This window comes from Accipiter gentilis, chromosome 11 (genome assembly GCF_929443795.1).
Source record: "Accipiter gentilis chromosome 11, bAccGen1.1, whole genome shotgun sequence".
NCBI classification, from domain to species: Eukaryota; Metazoa; Chordata; class Aves; order Accipitriformes; family Accipitridae; genus Astur; species Astur gentilis.
Genome location: NC_064890.1, coordinates 37,089,528 through 37,109,187, shown reverse-complemented (window position 1 = coordinate 37,109,187; position 19,660 = coordinate 37,089,528). Strand labels below are relative to the sequence as shown.

General features: G+C 43.4%; 1 protein-coding gene across 1 annotated transcript in view; it reads left to right on the top strand.

Moving 5' to 3' along the window:
- Nucleotides 1–19,660, top strand: part of PPM1H (protein phosphatase, Mg2+/Mn2+ dependent 1H) — a 144,210-nt gene that overhangs the window by 67,301 nt on the left and 57,249 nt on the right. The window contains exons 2-3 of the mRNA XM_049813858.1: nt 6,253–6,421; nt 14,272–14,616. Of these exons, the coding sequence (XP_049669815.1) occupies nt 6,253–6,421; nt 14,272–14,616 (514 nt within the window). The remainder of the gene's footprint in view (nt 1–6,252; nt 6,422–14,271; nt 14,617–19,660) is intronic.

The following is a 19,660-nucleotide window of genomic DNA, read 5'->3' as shown; positions in this document are numbered from 1 at the left end:
AAAGGAGCAACTTGGGACCATCAACTGGTCTTTTGGTTATGGCTTTGCTTTCTGTTTCTTTATCAGAAGCATTTGGGTCCTTGCAAGCTGATTTTGTGTTCTTTCACTCACTCTTCTGCTTTCAGCTGACTGTTCCTGCTGGGATGGCTTCCTGCTTGGCACGGCCGCTTCCTCACCAACAAATGCAAGTTGATGCATCTTCCCCTTTTCTCTAAAGCACTTTCTTTTTAGAAACATTTGTAGGTATTTTGATGTTCTAGTGTTAGACCATGTGGGCTACACAGATAATAGGCACAGCCTCAGCCTTAATCTATATGGTACAAACGCAGGCTGCTCAGACCTTTGCTCTGGAAGTGCTCGCATAGGATGTCTTGACCCTTGCAACAGGTCATGCAGAGGAGGTGAAACTGGGAATGCTCTCTACTACTGTGGAGAGGAACTTTGCCTTGGTGGGGGAGAAGAGAGAGGATTTGGTATGTCCTATGGTCACAGGTGGCTGTCGGTTACCCCACAGCTTAACTGAACTGAGGGGGTAGGTCAGGCTCCTGGCTTACAGGTTTTATTTCTTAGTGTGGACAAGTCTAGAGTGTATGTGTGGCCAATTCCCATGCTTCTCCTGCTGCAACATAGCTCCCTAAGCTCTTCTAGCTCTCCTAGTCCTTACATTTCAAAAGGCATTTTTTGTGCACGCTGCTGTTGTCATGCATCATTCAGAATTTCTGTGAAGCTCTTTGCCTTTACCCGTTATTTTTATCTAGGTATGTTACATACAAAATTTTACTGGACTTGTGAGTTTAAAAAACACAAGTGCTTGGACAACTACTTTAATTTTTTTCAGAATTTGAGATCTAGACCTGGGTAAAATTCTCCTCTTACAGCACAGCTTGGAACTTTTGCTGAAGCAAATGCAACTTAATGTAATCTCAAGGAGCACAGTATAGGGAGGAGTAAAACAAAGACCGTATGTGCTGATATTGATGTGAAAAATAGGGGGCTGAATAGAAATGCTTCAAAAGACTTGGGCTGTTTGGGGGTCTTGGTGGGGGGGAGTTGACAAGAAACTGTTATCAAAACCTTGTTTTGGATTTTTTCAGCTGGCCTGTTTTGGTTCTTTTAAGATAAACTTAGGATTTTGTAATCGGTGACCTTGGCACAGGAGTTTTTCAGAGCTCTGCTTGTTGAATGAAGAATAGAAGCACAGCGTGACCTACATTTCCATTCAGTGAGATGGGACTTGGGGTCTCGCGAGATACCAGCAGAATGCTAATTGTGAGCCAGACAAACTAGCTGGCTCCTGTCTGGGGGATTTGTTTTTAGCTGAGGACATGTTTGAGTTTAGTCTCATACAGTACTGAAGTGTCCATCAAGGTTGATGCAAGTACCTATTCAAGTGTGACCAAACCCCACCACCTCACTGTGCATGCTTCAGGAAGCTCCTGTTTGCAAAGTAGGATGTATTTTTACTAGCACTACTACACTGTGAGCTAAACCTTAGGATTATTTATTACTGAGCAATGTGTTTGACAAGATAAAGACAGCTAATTCTGTATAAAGAGGAGCTTCTGATCCACATTAGATACGTTATTTGTGTTGAACTTCATAAAAGATTTTGATAGGAGATAAATGGGTAATGGGGGATAGGAGGGAAGAGATGGAAAGGAATTGATCATGAGTAGGTCTCAATGATCACGAACAGGAATCAAACAGTTCCTTGAAGAATTTTGGGGAGAGAAAACAAAAGCAAGAATTCCCTTGAAAACATGTCTCTGAGTAAAAGCTAGAGAATTATATAGGCCTCAGTCTTTTTTAAAATTCCTTTTTCTGTGCATTTTATTATTATTATTATTATTTGCATCCATGATAATAAAATGGAAGTGTTTTGGGTTCATGTGGCAGGGTTTTTGTGTTGCAGGTGAGGGTCCACAGGGCCGGCTCCTGGGAGAAGCTGCTGGAAGCTCCCCCGGCTCGGAGCCGGCCCCGCCTCTGGCCCAGGCCGAGCCCCTCAAGCGATGGCGGTAGCGCCTCTGGGAGAAGAGATTTCTGAAGGGGAACGCCCCGTGAGGGAGTCGGGGGAGTGGGACGTGAGAGGAACCCCTCTGCGGATCCCGAGGTCAGGGAAGGAGGAGGAGCGGGGGAGGAGGGGATGCCCCCGCAGCCCGCGGGGAGGCGGCAGGCTGTCCCCCCCCAGCCCGTGGAGGGGAGCGGAGGCCGCCCAAAATGGCCGCGACTCTGTGGGAAAGCCCGAGCTGGAGCAGTCTGTGACGGAAGGACTGCAGCCCATGGAAAGTACCCGCGCTGGAGCAGTTCGTGAAGAACTGCAGCCTGTGGGAAGGACCCACACTGCAGAAGTCTGTGGAGGACTGCCTCCTGCGGGAGACACCCCAGGGCAGAGCAGGGGCCCAGTGCGGAGTCTTTCTCCCCCCTGAGGAGGAAGGAGCAGCAGAGGCAAGGTGTGATGAGCTGACCCCAACCCCCATTCCCCATCCTCCTGTGCCTCTGGTGGGGAGGAGGTGGAGATAACTGGGAATGGAGTTGAGCTGGGAAGAAGGAAAGGGTCAGGGGAAGGTGTGTTAAGGTTTGGTTTTACTTTTCTTTATCTTTGTTTTGATTTGATTGGTAGTGAATTAAATTGACACCCCGCCCCCTCGCCCCCCCCCCCCCCCCCCAGTTGAGTCTGTCTTTTGCCTGTGACCGTAAGTGGGGAGTGATCCCTCCCTGTTCGTGTCTCGACCCATGAACTTTTCTTCACATTTTCTCCTCCTCATCCCACCGGGGCCAGAGGGGAGAAGTGAGCGAGCGGATGCGTGGTGCTTTGTTGCTGGCTGGGCTGAAACCACGGCAGGAAGTGAGGTCAACTGTGTGATCGGAGGGGTTTTATAATTATGTCTAAGAAAGTAGTGCTTTATCTCATTTTGTTTGCTTTACTGGAGGACAACTTATTTTTCAAGGCAGACAGAAAAAAGAGATACGAAGGGTAACTGAAATCTTAGGAAGCTGAGGCACTTCCTCTGTGGAAGGAGGGGGATGTTAGATTTTCCATAACAATTCTTAGAGGTCTAATTAAGAGTTACCTTTTGGAGATATGAATATCTTGTTAATTCTGCTTTTTTATTTGTATAAGCAGCTTAGATGTGGGTTTTGTCCTGGTAAGTTACAGTCTGGGAGAGCAAGGGGGAAAGACAACAGTGAAATCAGCATTGGAAAGCTGGTTGAAAGAATCGCCTCAAGGAGGGATTTAGGAAGCAGCAGAGAGAAAAGGATTTCAAAAGGCAGCAAAGGCAGAGAGATGTTTGAAGCTGAGTAGAAGGTGTCACCAGCTTCTGTGCTAGGTATCAGGCTCCAACACACAGCTCAAGCTTTGAGATTAAATATCACACGGCTTCACTGCAGCCCTTTTCCGGAGTTTGCCTGTGAGATGGGATGTGAGAGAAGAGTGCCAGTGTCAGGAAAGGGACAGCTTTTGCATCTAGACTCTGCATTACCTGGTAGCACTCAAAAGTACTGTTTTGACATTATGATTAGTTCAAGTCTTCAGAATGATTTCCAAAACAAACTTAATGATCTGCTGGAGAGAGGTAAAATGGATTTTTGACAGATGAAGTGAAATTCTGGGAGGGAACATATACTGACACCCCAACCCTCACATCTTCTCAGTATTCAGTCTTGCCATGTTCCTTTCGACCATATCCTCTTCTAGCAAGGTGTTTAGTACACAGGTTCAACTTCCAGGTGCTTCATGGTAGCTGACTGCCAAGCCTAGTCTGTTAGGTCACTTTGTTCTTGTAGCCTTTCTAATGTATTCAGTGCCTTGACAAATTTTCTTGGCAAGAGCTTTATAAAATGATACTGTATTGTGCATAACTTAACATGCTGTTAAACATCAGAACATCTCCTACCATGCAAGTCCTGAGGTCTGTCAGCTTAGAAACCAGAACAGCTCCAATGCTTGAGTGATTTTCATAAGGAATGAAAAGCGGTAAGGAAGGTAGTGATTTTTGTAAGGAGTCACTTTTGTCTCTATTTGTCTTCTGCTTTTTTTTTGAAATGGTGTTGCAAACAGCTAGCAGCATCAGTGGGGAGACTGATCAGCTAAACTGAATATTAATTAGATCTTCATATGATAAAACTACACTTTCTGTGCAATATTTTAATAATGCTTGTAGCATTTCAAACTAAAGAGCTGTTGGTCAGCTGATTTAAATTCTTTGATATTTGTGCTTTTTCTCCCTGCCCCGTTCTGACTATATGCTTCCATTTTTCCCAATGTGTCAAAAAAATGTCACATTTTCAGACTAGAAGCTTATTGCATCTCAATGTTTGATCTCCAGTTGCTCAAAGGTTAGGCCCTACAGGAGGTGAGTGGTTAAACTGCTTGCAGGTACCCTGCAACTAGATGCTCCATCTCTGTTCTCTGTGTGTTTCACAAAATAATTTTATCCACAGTTGGTGTTTATTTACAAGAAATACTTGTAAACAACTGGGGGTGTTGAGCATACAGATGTCAGACTGCAGTCTGTGACATTGGGCTCTGTAAGGAAACTTGCAGTTTCTGAAAGCAGTTAATTGTAGTGGATGCACATTTTCTTAGAAGATGACTGTTTTTTCTAATCAGAGGCAGGCAGACTCATTTGCATGTCACAGTATCATGTTGCTCACAGAAAATAAAAAGAATGTATAACCTTTAAGCAAGGCTGACACAGAATTGACATTTCAGCAAGAGCAAGCAAGCTGGGGCAGAGTCCCCTGCAGGCCTTCCTTTGGTTTTTGTTTTCTTTTTGTTTCAACAACCTTTAGCAAGTGTTTTCCTGTTATGTAAAATTTTACTGTAATGAAAACATTAGAGATCAAGAAGTCAGGTATGTCTTGAACTTGCCATCAGGATTATGATGTTCCTTCAAGCTGTTCTACTTTCTGGGGAGGCAGCAGTTGTTTTTAAAGACATCATGTGCCTGATGTGAAACTCTGTGTTTGTCCAGTAGCGGAAAGGCTGTCTCTGACTTGTAGTCAGCTTGTTGGGTGACTCAAACCTCATAGTAAGGAGGAAGGGTTAGAGTGTGTTTGTGGAAGAAGACATGCTTGCATCAAAGTGGCAATGCCTTTGCTTGGATGGAACAAGACATGGTCCCGGCTTGCATAGGTTTTCCCTGTGTGAGCCCAGGACTGTCAAAGCACATGTCTTATTGCACAAGGTGTCAACTGATGCAAAATTAGTCAGTTTGTGATGAAGTTCTCATGTAGAAAGTGGAAAACATGTCTGAACTTGGTTGTTCTGAGGCGGATGATAGTAACCACAGTATCTTGGATAATGCAAAGTTCTGATTAGGGTTTTAAAATGGTGGTAGAATAGCTGTTATTTCAGCTTCATCACTGATGGAAGGAAGATGGTTGTGGTGCAAGTCTCAGGATAGCCTTCACTGTCCGAACCTTGTACTGGGCTCTTAGTGCTGGTTTCTGCATGCCTGCAGCTCTTGGTGCAAATCTTCCTCTTTATGCTGCAGATGAGACAGAGGTGTGAGGGTTTGAGGATTTGGGTTTCGTTTTTTTGGGGGGTGGGTTGTGTTACATTGTTCTGCAGTGCTAGAGGGGTGTATTTAGTATACATTTCTCTGTGTTGCTGTGGTACAAGCAAGCTTGACTTGCATGTTGGAATATAAGGTAAAGCCTTTCCTTTGTATTTCTGTCACAGCGTTTCTAATATATACCCTTTAAACAGACTAATAGCAGTTGCGTATTCTTCTGTGCCTTTAGCAGTAACAGCTTTTTAGATTTATAGGACGTATTTTGTTTGTGCAAGACTTGGGACTTGACAATGCACAGCCTTAGCCAACAGATTCATTACTCACCATAGCAGAGAGGCTGGCAGGTAGAAGAGCAACTGGGGATCTCATATTTCAACTAGGAGGCATAAGTGTTACCAGCCCTGACCATCAAGTAGTCCCTTTAAAGAAAAGTACAGTATCCCTAAGGGTAAAATACACTCATGATACCATTGGTTATTATTCACATAGTTCTGTGAAAAATGCTTGGTATGCCGTGTGTAGGTGTATGGAAACCATCACGTATGCATGTGTGTATGTATGTATATGTATGTGTGTAAGAAAGTTGGATATTTCAATTCAGTTGGCATTTGCGGTGCTTCTGGACTATGGTTCCATACATCTGGAATTACATACGAGATACAGATGGAGTCTTCTGTGCTTTGCTAACTTGGACATGTCCCTTGTTTTCTTTTTTATTTTTGTTTTTTCTTAGGGTAATAAATGCAGGGAAGAGCACGCACAATGAAGATCAAGCCAGCTGTGAAGTCCTCTTTGTCAAGAAGAAAGCTGGAGGCGCTAATTCTACACCAAACAAGAACTCTTCAACAAAACGGAGGTCGTCGCTACCCAATGGAGAAGGTCTCCAGCTGAAAGACAATTCGGTAAGCATAATTCTATATCTTGTCAGTGGAGAAGTACAAAATAAATACAAAAGGATGTGGCAACATGACAGTAAAAGATGTTTACTGAATGTTTCATATATTTTCAGTTACCTCTTATTAATTATCTCTGCTTAAATACATAACACTTAACTACATTTTTCTTAGCTCTTCTACTTGATTTTTTATTTCTTGTATTGAAAAATGGTCCTTGCATCTAAGTTTAAAGATGGGGAGCAGAATACTCCTTGGATTTTCCTTTTTGTTTCATTTCTGAAAATATACTCCTGAGAAATTTACTGCTGCAGAATACTGAGAGTTTAATGGCTGTGGTTGACTTGTCCAGTGGTGGTCACTGCAAGCATAGCAGTATCACTGTTTATACAGTCATACAATTTTATTAAGCGTTAGACAGTCATTTGGGTTCTTTTCACTGAAGCAGTATTGCGTATAGCAAAGTTGGTTTAATGCAGGTAGGGTAAGGCTGTCCAGCACATTGAATTCAGTGATTTTTGCAGACTATGGCTCCTCTCTTTGTGTGGAGAGTGATGTATGTCATGTACTTGTCTACTGGCAATCATCTGCTATTCTTCACCTGTCTCGTTTCCTGACTGGCTAATTACTTCATGTGCTCTTTAAGCGTGAACTCAGGCTCCAGCAATGATTGATAGTGTGTGTTCAATTCAGACATTTAGCCATGTAACACTAAATGCCCTATCCGAATGCTGGACTCGGACAACGTTGGATACACAGTCTTTCTGCTGCTGGGAGAACACAAGTTCTCCGTAAGTGATCCGTAAGTGATAATTAGTCTTTCAGTGGACTGTAAGTACCCTTTTTTTTTGTTTGTTGTTTTTCAGTTTTTGTTTTACACCAGGTTGTGATTAACAGTCTGCTTCAGTCTGTCTCCCAAAACTCCATGGCTTGGTACACCTTATGGCTGCAGGGGTCATCGTGGTCCTGAGCAGCAAGCGTTCCTTTTGCACTGTGTCCTTCCCCACCTCTTGCTCCTTCTGTTCTGTTTCATACTTCATTACTGCTGCAACATTTTCAGACTCTGACAGATTTTCCAGGTTTGCAAATAGACCTGCTCTTTCCTCTTTCAAATATTTCTGTAAATCACCTGTGTGCTGATATTCCTCATTGTATTCAGACAGTTATGATTTTTTTTCAGGTACGTATTTGCACATTCCTGAATAAAGAATTGTGCCCTGTACTTTCTGGGACTATGAGTTCTGCATGCAGTCATGCAAGGCAAAACAGAAATTTTTTTTAATAGTCTACATTTTAAAAAGTCTTTCCTAGAAAGTCCGTGCAACTGTCTGCTATTGGCTCATGCAGACACTTGGTTCCATAAGTGTATTTAGATTTTGTATGCATTAATTATGTTTAATAAAGCAAGCATTTGGCCACATACTTGTTTGTGTATATAAAACACATCAAGATAATCAACAATGTGCTTGGTCCAGGTGATGGGCTTGTTTGACGCACAGGGCATCGTGTGTCATGGACACAGTACACTGTGCAGGCACCAGCCTGGGTAGACACATCTTGGTGCTGTGCAGAAGTACTAGCTTTGGGCTAACACCACATTTAAGTTTGACAAGAAATGAACATAATATCTCAAGTGAGGAGCCAGCTGATCTGTATAATAGAGTATACTGTTTTCATGCTACTTGTTATTGTGTTCTTTATATGTTCTCTTCTTATCTACGGATTTACTTCTGTTTTCTACATGACACTTGAATGAGTGCTATGGCACTCATTATTTAGCTGTGTAAAACCTATTCTACCATGTTATTACACCACAGCTTGTGAATTTAAATTTGTAATACATTTTCCCCAAACAGGCAGCATATTTCTGGAAAAAGTTTTCTACTAGAGGGCAGTCTTACACTAGCAATTAAGTAGTATTTTTTCCTTGGTACATTTTTTGCTGGTTGAATATATCTAAAAAGGAAAAAAAATATGTACACTTTTCTATAATGTGTCATGTTTTTATGTTTTCATATTTTCATACTGTGAAGTATAATATTGTGTTTTGCCCTCACACAGCATTGTTAGCAGATATTTTTTTAAGGAGTGTATGAGTTTGATGTTAAATGTGATGAGAGTGCAACTTACTCTGTATCAACAGGATGTAGAAATACAGGCTTGAGACACTCCAGTGAATGGTATAATACCATCCTGGCAAGCATTTAGTAAGAAAGCCAGAGGCTGAATACTGTAACTGCCTCATAGGGAAATCCCACTGTAACACACCATTTGAAATTGTCTCAGAGTGGTGAAGCCCCTTGTAGAAGTATTGAAGGAAGAAGGGATGAGGGAAGCAGTTTATTGAGTATTTGTCCCATTAAAAAAAAAAAAAAAATTCTTCTGTTCTAGTTTAGTTTTTTAAAGTGTGGAGCATACGGGAAATAAAACTGGAACTTAACCTGTCCTTGATTTAACAGAGTCCGTTTCATTGTCCTCAGATTTTTCCTTTTTTCCACTGAATCTTTGAGAAGGCCACACGCCATCTTTGTTTTACCCTGCTTTCCAGGAAGTCTGTGAAACTTAAATGGCAGCTGCATCTGACGTTGTGTGATTATTGTTGTTTAATACTAACCCCATCAATGCAGCCCTGTGCTTTGGCAAGGCAGCATAAAGGAGTTGGAGATCACGGGTTGGGTGCTGCTGTCACGCCAACAGGTGGACTCTGCAGAGCTGCCGGGGGTGGGAACGAGGTGGTGGTGGGCCAGAAATGAGGAGATGGAGAAGTGAACATTTGTTTAGCCCCGATACGCACAAAAATCTGAGGAAACCTGTTAAATAGCATAAATACAGTTTTCATCTTGAAAGAGTGGTTGATAAGCTGAGCAGAGCAGTGAAAGTAAAGACTCTACAAATTCAACCCTAAATTAAATCTCTCCCCTTCCCCACACCCCACTCCACTGGTGCTTGATATTTGCCCTCTGTCCCCATTCAGTAGGATACACTTTAAATTGCACAGGTCTTTCACTGGTACTATTTTCAAATGCCTTCAGCTACAGGGTACCTCGATAATGAATACTGACGACTATCAGTGAGTGAAATGGGATTCCTGTGCCAGGATATTGTCATAGTGACAGTCAGGTTGCAGGACTTAATGTGATGCATTATTAATTGTCACTGTAATTTGAGGATACATAATTATTAATTCTGCAGTTTTCTTTGCCACAAGGATGGGACAGAGTATTTTTTTTGTGTGACACAAGCCTGGTTGCCTACCACAGATAGCTGAACATAGCATTGGTAACATGAGGAGCATTTTCTCTGAGGAAGGGGTGGCAGTTGCCACAACCAAAGATATGCGCTAATGCATTTTGTGAGTATAGTTCCTATTTGGAACAATAATAGTTGGGGTGTGTTGTGGTTTTCAGAATAAAACTTTAGTGGCAACATGATTTATTTGCCTGTTTGGAATTAGCTTCATAAAAAAAATTCTGAGGGTTTGCAATGTGTAGGACCAGTTTCTAGCTTACCTGAAAAATTCATCCCAAATTGATCACTATATACTGCTAAGGCTGCCCATTTTTTTTTTTCTATAACTGAGCTCCAGTTATGTGTATATATATGCATTTTCTTTCATGATTTATCATCCATTGCTTGACCCAAAACTTTCCATGTCTTAATTATATTTCACAATTACAAAACAGAGGAGACTGCTGAACCTTCCTGAAAGCTAGGTCAGCAGTTGAGGAGCCTGAAGCTTATTAAATTTCCTAGTACATTTTGGAAACGAATTGTAAGGTCAGTGCAGTGAAGGATCTGTTTGCTCTTCATGTATCTGGTAGCTATTCAGAATGTTTTTAAATCTGAATCTTTTGAAAGAAAATCTAAAATAAATCACTGTGGTGACTAATCATACTCCCACTTGAGGGCTCTGTCCAGTTAAAACAATAAAATGGAGATCAATGCTTGGAAGACTGCTTTTGACAGAATACCGCTAGAGCTAGTAGAAATAGATGTCTTGTTCTCTGAGAGTTTGCAGAACATCAATACTTTTGGGAAGAAGTTCAAGCTCCCAAACGTGAAAGAGAGAGAACAGCCATGCATATGCACACCAACATAGGTAATTGCTTGGTGGCTACGGAGGTCATCGCAGCTGTGGGAGGAAAAGCAAGGACCTTTTTGTGCTTTTTGCCTCATCTGTGTGCCCTGACTGCTGGCCCTTGTTCATTCTCTGAGTTGCCACTTTATTTGCACCATTAATTTAATTCTCATCAAATTGGTATGGTTTTGGAGAATTCATTTCTTTCAAATAGGGGAGCTGTTTTTATTCTCAGGGTGAGAGGAAGGAATTTGTTTCTTCTTCCTTTTTTAGAAAGCTAATAGGTTATTCGTGGTTATACTCTCTTTGCAAGTTCAGAAGTAAATGAAGCTTGATAGGAAAACATATAAGTTTTTGGGGACTAATATTTGGGTTACAGTAATGCCTGCAGATATCAACTGAAGTTAAAGTGTTACTAGTCCAAGAAGGACAAGATCAGTGAACTCCAGAAGAACCATTGTAGCTGATGTAGTCATGCCATGTTCATGTCAGTGACATCCTGACAATACAGCTCAGGCCCATGTGAGCTTCTCTGTCCTGATCTGTGCTGCCTGTTGGCTTAGAGGAAGTAAGTGGTAACATTTCAATTTCACTTTTTGTCATGGGTTATTGTTCTGGTCTGTTTTAAAGCTTCCCAGTCCCTGATGGCATCTTATTTGACTATCAAGTTCACATGAGGCTTGTTCAATGTAGGACATATCCAGTGTTATGCTCACAATAATGAGAGTGAATCGTGTTAATAACTGTTCTCCTTTATCTTCTGAAAACCTCTAATACAGACTTTGGTGGGGGCTTGCTTTGGAAAACTTCAGAAAATTTGTGTGTGTGTAGGGTTTAAACTTGTTCTTAATTACAAGTTTCTGTTACAGTTTGGGGGCAGGGGGAGTGTGATGACAAAATACCTTCTTCCTCTAGGTGGAAAGTAAAATACTTCCATTTCGATCAGAGGTGTAATGCCTTTATGCTTTTCCCCCAAAGGCAGCACATCTCCAAAGGAGTAGCACCTTTCAAATGACATGAAGACATAAGCTGTGGAAGCATTATCGTGTGCATCATGAGGTGGATTTTGGCCAGGGAGCCAAACCCTAAGAGAAGAATGGGAGCAGAAGTAGTTTGATCTACGACTCCCAGGAGGCACAATGCTGCCATTTTGAATAAATGGTTTCAGTTTTCAGCTGAAATACTTCACTTTGGGATACTTGTTTCTGTTGGCAAAATACTTCACATTTTGCATGAATAGCAATCTATTTTTACAAACAGGTTTTTTTAGTCAGTAATTCTGTTATCCGTTAAAAATGGCTTAAGCAGAATTTTACAGCCAACTGTTGTGTGAACTTGGAGGGATTCTGAGCCCTGAGCAAGCTAGCACAACTGCCAGTCATGCCTTCGGGGGTGAAATTTCACAACAGGTTTTTGGTGAATATACCAGACTGGGTAAGTGGGTGGGACTGGCTAAGGAGCTGCGTCAGGAAATGTGTACATTTGTTGGTTTTTCAACCATTATAGGATGTATCCTCTATGCTCCACTGTGGTAAGTAATCCAGTACTGTAGGACAATACTCCCTTTTCTCAGCATTTCAGTAATGAAATGAAGACTGCATAATAGACTGCTGAATTCCTTCTCTTGGAGGAGCTTTCTGCTGTATAGGTGACTATATTGTTAATGCACTAGTTAAGAATATGTTTGAACTTTACTACACCAGCAATGCTATAAGATAAAAGAAAATAGACTTTTATGTAATTTTTATAATCAAGGCTTTTAAATGTGCCATTACAACAAAGTAAGTTATAAGTAATACTCATTCAGCAATGAACTCTGCCCTTTGAACAGCATGAACTTGTAGTGATGGTCTATGTACATGTTGCTAAAAGAGACATTTTACATTAAATTTGGGATTTTATAGCTCCGGGCAACAATGAATGATGTCTTTTGGATCTGCAAATGACAATTCATGGTGTTCTTACTCCAACCTGTCTGCCCTGTCCTACAGCCAGTGCTTGGCACCTTTGTGGAGCAGCTGGAACAGCAGAAAGTAAAAAGAGCTGCAGTTTGCAGCCCTCTCCATACGTTTGAAATAAGCAGTGCTTTGGGCATGAGGTGTTGGGATGCAGGTGATGCCTAGACTAGATGCTGCTCTGTTGTGTAAGGGAGCAGTGCTCAGGTGAACGAAATGCATCATGTCTGTCATCCTAAATTAGACCACAGTCAGCATGACATGCAGATATAATTTTTTACTTCTTTGACTGCAGTGAGATCTAGGTTATGCTTTCTTGTTATGAGGTGTTTCGCAACAGTATTGCCTGATTCCTGTCCCTTGCAAAATGATTTATTTCTAAATTGGTATTAGTCCACCCACATCTGACTCGCAAGGCAGCCCCACAAATGTTTGTTTCAGCATAGATGGGAGAAGGTGCAGGTTTAAGAAGAAATGGAGGGGAAAGGAGAGACTGGAAAGACTCTCCACATGCTGCTGCCAAATATGCTATCATGCAAAGACAGGTTTTATTAGGCCTTAAATGCTTCCCTGAGGATTTCTAGGTGAATTTCTCCCCCCAAAAGTTGAGGTTATCTAGGGTGTGACTGCTTGGTATTTTTCAGGCAGACTGGAGCTGGTGCTGCCCAGAACTTAGTCTGCCTCCAGCCCTAGGTTAATGGGCCCCATCTGAGTGATAGGGCACCCCACCACAAAAATGTGGTTTCTGCTCAGGTCAGAGTGATAGTGGAGCTGACTTACACCTGTCAGAGGTGACTCTGTGGAGCAGAAAGGGAGAAGTATTTGAAAATCACATCATTGATCAGTAACTGCTGAACAAATATATAACATTACCACATAGGCCTTAATTTCAATAATAAAGCCTACAAAATTTACTTTTACCAGATACTCTACCTGTACAAGAGCAGTTGTGCTGACTGGCATGCTAGGAGTTGAGCTAAGATACAAGATCTAAAAGCAAACGATTATGCTGAGAGCTATACGAAAACATTTGCATAGGGTTTTTGATCAGGGGGTATATAACACCAGTACTGTCCAGGAAACTTTTCAGAGGACTGGGAAGAACTAGGCAGTGAAGGGTGTAGGCTAGCATGGTTGGAGTGCGGCTGATCTCACTTGTGTTTGCCATCCTCAGGGACCTCTGCACTGTGCTGGTTCCTGGGCTGTCACAGGCAGGGAAAGCCTGAGCTGTCCCATCTGCCAGCATGGATGGACCGTATCTATCAGTCATGGAAGCAGGGATTACGTTCTTGTTACTAGATGTCAAACTGAGGTCCTTTTGTGTCATGCCTAGTGAAAAGAAAGGTCTGCCACAGAAGTATTGGGTGCTGTCTTGTGTAGAATTTTGGTCTTCCTGGTGGTACGTCCATCATTTATTAATGATGTGATTTTTTTGAATGCTTTTCTTCTGATCTACACAGTCATTAGGAAATTAACATAGTCTCACAGTGGTAGCTGTGCTTGGTCAGTGCATGTTATGATGTCTGTAAGGTAAGAATGATTGCAAGTTCAGCCTTTTTTTTTTTTTTTTTTTTTTTTTTTTTTTTGAGGGCGTTAAGGAAAAGAAAAAAAAATAATGGTGGGGTATATGGCAAAAATAACCATCTCTCCTTTCTGCCGGAGCTGTACTTACACAGTGGGTATTTCTCCTTTTCAGAAAGAAGGTTACCTCTGGGAAAGTTACCTGTGTTTTACCTGCTGCCCCTGTGCCACCGGTCATCTCATTCATGGCTGTGTAACAGTGACCATCTCTTTTCCTTCCCTTTCTTCCCCTCCTGCTTCTCCAGGACACAGATGGGATTAACCTGTACTACTGGTCCCTCTTTGATGGACACGCTGGGTCGGGGGCAGCTGTGGTCGCTTCCAAACTGCTGCAGCACCATATCCTGGAGCAGCTGCAGGAGATTGTAGACATCCTGAGGAACACAGCTGTCCTCCCGCCCACCTGCCTGGGAGAGGAGCCTGACAACCCAGCCACCAACAGCAGGATGCTGACGCGGGCGGCCTCCCTGCGCGGTGGTGTGGGGGCCCCCGGCTCACCCAGCACCCCTCCAACACGCTTCTTCACTGAGAAGAAGATCCCACATGAGTGCCTGGTTATTGGGGCCATAGAAAGTGCATTCAAGGAAATGGTATGTATATCTCAGGGCTCTGAAGTCCTTGTTGCATACATTAATGAGGTGCATGGCCTGGAGAGATGAACACTTGGGGATCTTTTTTCACCTTTTTTTTCTTCCCCTACTTAAACACCATCTGAGTGTGAACAGAATTATTTAAGAGCCTCAACAGCTTACCTAGCACATCCCTGTGAGGCAGAAGCTGCATCTTAAGCCCCAGGCAGCACCATAGCCATGTTTGTGGATTACTTGACTCTTGGAAGCTTGGTGCTCTTTTTTTTTTTCCCTTCCCCCCCCCCCCCCCTTTTTTTAAGATAAAAATTAGTATTGCCTCACAGTAGCAGATTTCAGCATTGGCTGTTTTCATAAGGCTGTGTATATGGGCATGCACTTTACTGCCTTACTGGAGCAGCAGCAAAGGCTCTGAGCCTTCCTTGCACCACAGACCCTTGTTCGTGTTGCCCACAACTACATAGATGGGTCATAAAAGGTTACATCAGGGACATGGATGAGGGGCAGCATGCTTGATGCAATGACCTGTAGTTCACGTTAGTGTTGGGGTGGCTCATAAAGCTCAGTAGTGACTGTAGAGAGTGTGTGTGCAGCTCTTGACTGAGGCAGGTTGGGTGTGGGTGAGTGGGGCATGAAGTACAGTCCTGCCACCCACTTGACTTGTGTACAGCATGAACGACTGGGAGGAAATCATGACCCTATGGAAACAGAATATCCACCAGTTTCCCTATGGAAGGCTGTTTTTTCTCTTCTGTAATTGATGTAGCTGGTCCGCATCTCTCCTGTTTGCTTCTCCACGTTATTAAAAATAATTCTTGTCAAGCAGAGCAGAGGCTCAGCCTGCCAATGGGTGCATGCGGATCAGGTCTTGGGAGATGTGATCTTGTTCTTTTTCTTCTTTTTTTAAAAAATTTTTTTTGTTGTTTTTTAGAAAAGCCTCTTATTTGGGCAGAGGGTTTTTGAACTAATGAGTGTTTCCCAGAGGTTTTATTTGTTGTCTGAAAAGAAGTATTCAATCATTGTTTTTTTCTGATATATGTGAATTTTGTTTAGTACATGCATCTCATCAGAGACTACAGTTATTGTTATAACAAAGTGGTGCTTCACTTTGAATTCTGAATAGCAGTTACCTTGCTGGATTGTCCTTTCTCCCCAAGAAAATGCAGGCAAACAGACCCACCAACTGTGTTTGGACTTTTAGGTCGGTAGATCTAGGAGCAGGACCCAGAGCTGTGGCTTAGGCATCGTTCAGCATGGGGTGTGCGAGCAGATTTATGTACTGTGGCTAGTGGGCTCAACTTCTGCTAGCTGAAAAGAAAGAGGATGCATGAAAATCTCCTGTCAGTTTAGCATGCCCTTTTCAGAAAGGGAGGACGCCCTTGCTCCCGTCTTTGTCGAGAAAGAAAGGAAAAGATGACACTGCACATGCACTGCACCCTAGCGGGTTCAGAGCATGCTTAAGAGAGGGACATCGATTTCATGCTTTGGTTGGGGCAATTTTCAAGCCAGAAGACTGCCAGGCTCTGAGTGTGTGACATGACTCTCTCCTGTTGAAACTGGCTCCAAGTGCAGGAGAGATGGGAAATGGAGTTTCATGGGACTGGAAAGCAAAAGTAGGAGAGCTAAAGAAGGGCTGTTTCAAGTGCTTTATCTTTCTTATGAATAGCATGTGCATTACCCATCACTGCCTTCCTGAACACATCCGAGTGAGCAGGGCTGTTATTGCCCTGCTTTATTTTGAGTTCACACCTCTCTTTGGTAGGTGTTCACACAGAAGACCATCTCTGCTCATGTCCAGGTACCTGACTGCTTGGGAGGGCTTTTATAGAGTATGACAAATGCAAAAACCCTGGATAACTTGCTACAGTTATGGTGTCTGGGTATTCCATGTACAGGTCATAGTGATCTGTCCTCCCTTTTTCTAAACTTGAAGTTCAGAGAATATTTTATTTTCTTCCCTGTGTCTTTGTCATATGCTACAGATCAGATATCTTAATTCCCACTTCTGCTCTTTCTCAGGCGGCTGAAGTTCATGTCTTTGCTGTACGACTCTGTCTTCTAGAATGCAATATAATTTCAGCATTAAGTTTTGTATTAAAGGGAAGTCTTACAAAAATGGTCAGATTAAGAAAACCAATAGATAATTGTATCTACTTTAAGCTCTCGGGGGGTCTTGTGCTTATAACTGGTTTAGGCAAGAGTCTTTTCTTTTGTCCATGTAAGGGAGTGGTTCATAAGATCAACACTACTGAGTCTCATCTATGCTTGCAATGATTGATCTTCCTTCTATCTCTGTCTAATTTCCTGCTAACTTACACTCCTAGTAGTCTTTGGGTGAAGATTTTGGGCCTCTTCCACAGCACGTTGTTTATTCCGCCCTATTCTGTACTGTAACGTCACAGATGATGTTGAGTTAGGTCAGTGCAGTTGAGATGTGTATAATGTATGAGGGTTTTGTGCCAGCAGAGTGTATCATTTTACCTGGCACTTGGTGAAAGCTCATGTTTCCTGGACACGTAGGCAGACTTGTTGGTGTTTTTCCCTGCAAAGGAGCCCTCTGAACTGGTGAAAATGCTGAGTAGATACAGGTACCTTTTTTTCTTTCTTTTTTTTTTTTTTCCCCCCTCTCATTCTTTTAAACAGTCCAACCTGACAGGTTCATCTAATGATGAGCCCTTTTACTGGGAGCATTTAGCATACCATTAATTTTTTCCCCAACTGCCTTTTGAATTCTAGTTAAGCTCTCCCTGTTTTTGCCTCAAGTCTCAAATAAAATGCAATTCATCCCTTTCAAAAGGCTTTTTACCTTTACTGGGTGCGGTTTCCTTTGGACGGTGCTTGTCTGACAGCTACATGCAGTAAAACGCTGTGAAAGCTGACAGAGGCCAAGTCATTGCCTAAGTTAGAAATTCAACAATTGAGCTGTCCCCTTTTTGAAGTACTTCTAGATGGTGTTCTCTGTGTTGGAAGTAAGATTAGCAAGCTTCTGTGTTGTGTTCTCAGGTAATTTACTGTCCTGTTCAAAAAGTAAAAAATGCTCAATGTCAGTAAGTGTCAGTGATTACAATTATGCCAGTTGAAAGGATAAATAAGCTCAAGTTCTGAAGGTATCGTAAGTCAAATCCTCTTAATTTCATCTCTTGAGTTTTAAGATGTGCATTTATAGATCCAGTTCTGGGGAGCCAGGTGGGATGTTTCCAAGTGCTGTTCTGTACCAGACAGAAGCATCAAACTATAATCCCCTCTCTGTATTTAACCTTGTATACGTGTGTGTGATGTAATATGTATTTTAAAGAAAGATTAAGGGGGAGAGCACCTATTCCACACTGAACCCTGTTTAATTTTGGATGGGAAAAAATGTCACAGAACTAGTCTGTATTGATTTATTGGAATGTATAAGTTTGTATACATTGTATCATGATTTTCTTTATTGAGTTGTTGGGGTTTTTTTTTTTACTCAGCTGAAATCTATAGACAGGTGGTTTTGCAAGAGTGGTGCCACGTCAATTTGAACAATCTTGAGAGAGCAACATATGTTGTACGGTGTTCCTTTTGAAAAGTTACCTCTTCTTAAATAGCCAGTAGAAACAAGGAGGGTTGAAACAGTGTTAGAGGCATTTTGATGTCTTTTTGACAGAGTCAAAGCTGATTAAGGACTTAATTTTGTCTTTATGCCTTCTGAAACGTGATTTTTTTTTTAATTATTTTTTTTTAAGCAGATACCTGATTGTGCGTAGGGAGTAAAGCTGCTTTCTCTCATAGCAAGGCTGAGATGCTGGAGGAAAGGCCGCTCCCTCTCCGAGGATGGATATAGATGACAAACGCGGGTTTGATTGTTGTTGCGGTCTGGTCCGCTCACTCGCGGCGATGACGATGATCCCGCAATCCGAACGTTCCCAGCTCTGGCTTCAAGGCCCTCAATTTCCGCCACTTGACGTCGGCGGCAGCCGTCGGTCACCTTCCGTGCCGCCGCGCTTGCTGCTTCCACGCCGTCTCCCGCGGCGAGCGCCCCACACGCGTGGGAGGCGGCGGGCAGGAGGAGGAGCGGGGGCCGCGCAGCACCGCGGGCGCTGCGACCCGGCCCGGCCCGGCCGGGCCCCTCCGCGGGGCCTCCACAAGGTGGCAGGAGCAAGCCGCCGCGGGAGCCGGCGGCGACGGCTTCGCGGCTTCGGCGGGGAGCGCCGTGGGCCGCTGCCTTCGCTCGGGGGAGGCCGGCCGTCAGCCTCAGCGAGGCGGGCGCCGCGGGGACGGTCTGGCCTCGCCCTCGGGCTTGCTTCTGCCGCCGGCCGAGAAAGCAAGCCCTCCGCCCGGTCGCCCGCTCGGGAAACGCACTCCGCGGCGCTTCGGGGCGTCCTCTGCCGGCCTCCCTGCCCCCGGGGACCGGGGCGGCGGGGGGCAGGCGAAGTTAGCCGCTCCCTCGGCATGAGACGGTACAGAGGACGGAGAAATCCGCCCCCCGCCGCCTTTCTTTTCTTTTTGCTGTCAGGGTCTGAGTGAGTGGCACGCAGGCACGGCCCAGCGTTCGGTTCTGCCCAGCGTTGCTCGGTTCTGCCCGGCGTTGCTCGGCTCTTCCCGCACGCAGATGGCTATGGGGGATGAGCTGCCTGCGACAGAAAAGAGGAGGAAAAAAGGAAAGGGCGGGGAAGAAGCTTGCTCTGAAATCTTTCTCCGGGGGAAAACGAGGAGAGCTTTGTATATGCTCCGACTTTGTCCAGAATGAGGCCCTTTACACTAGTAAAGACTTCAGAGGCATTCGGGGGCTTCTGCCCCCTTTGTGCTTCACTACTTTCCCAGCAACACTGTCATAAAGTATTTCGTTAAAAGCTCATGTCTCTACACCAGAATGAGTTAGTGGCCTTGGTGAGCTTTATTTTATTTTGGTTTATTTTTCCCCCTCGAATCTTGTTGAGCTGTAGGAAAGCCTTCCCTTCCTTCCCTCCCCCCAAAAAGGGAAACATCAAACAAAGTACTTCATATCAAATTAAACATGGCACTGAATATACTCTCGCAAGTCACGGTAGTAAATCAAGTTCCAAACAACAACTAG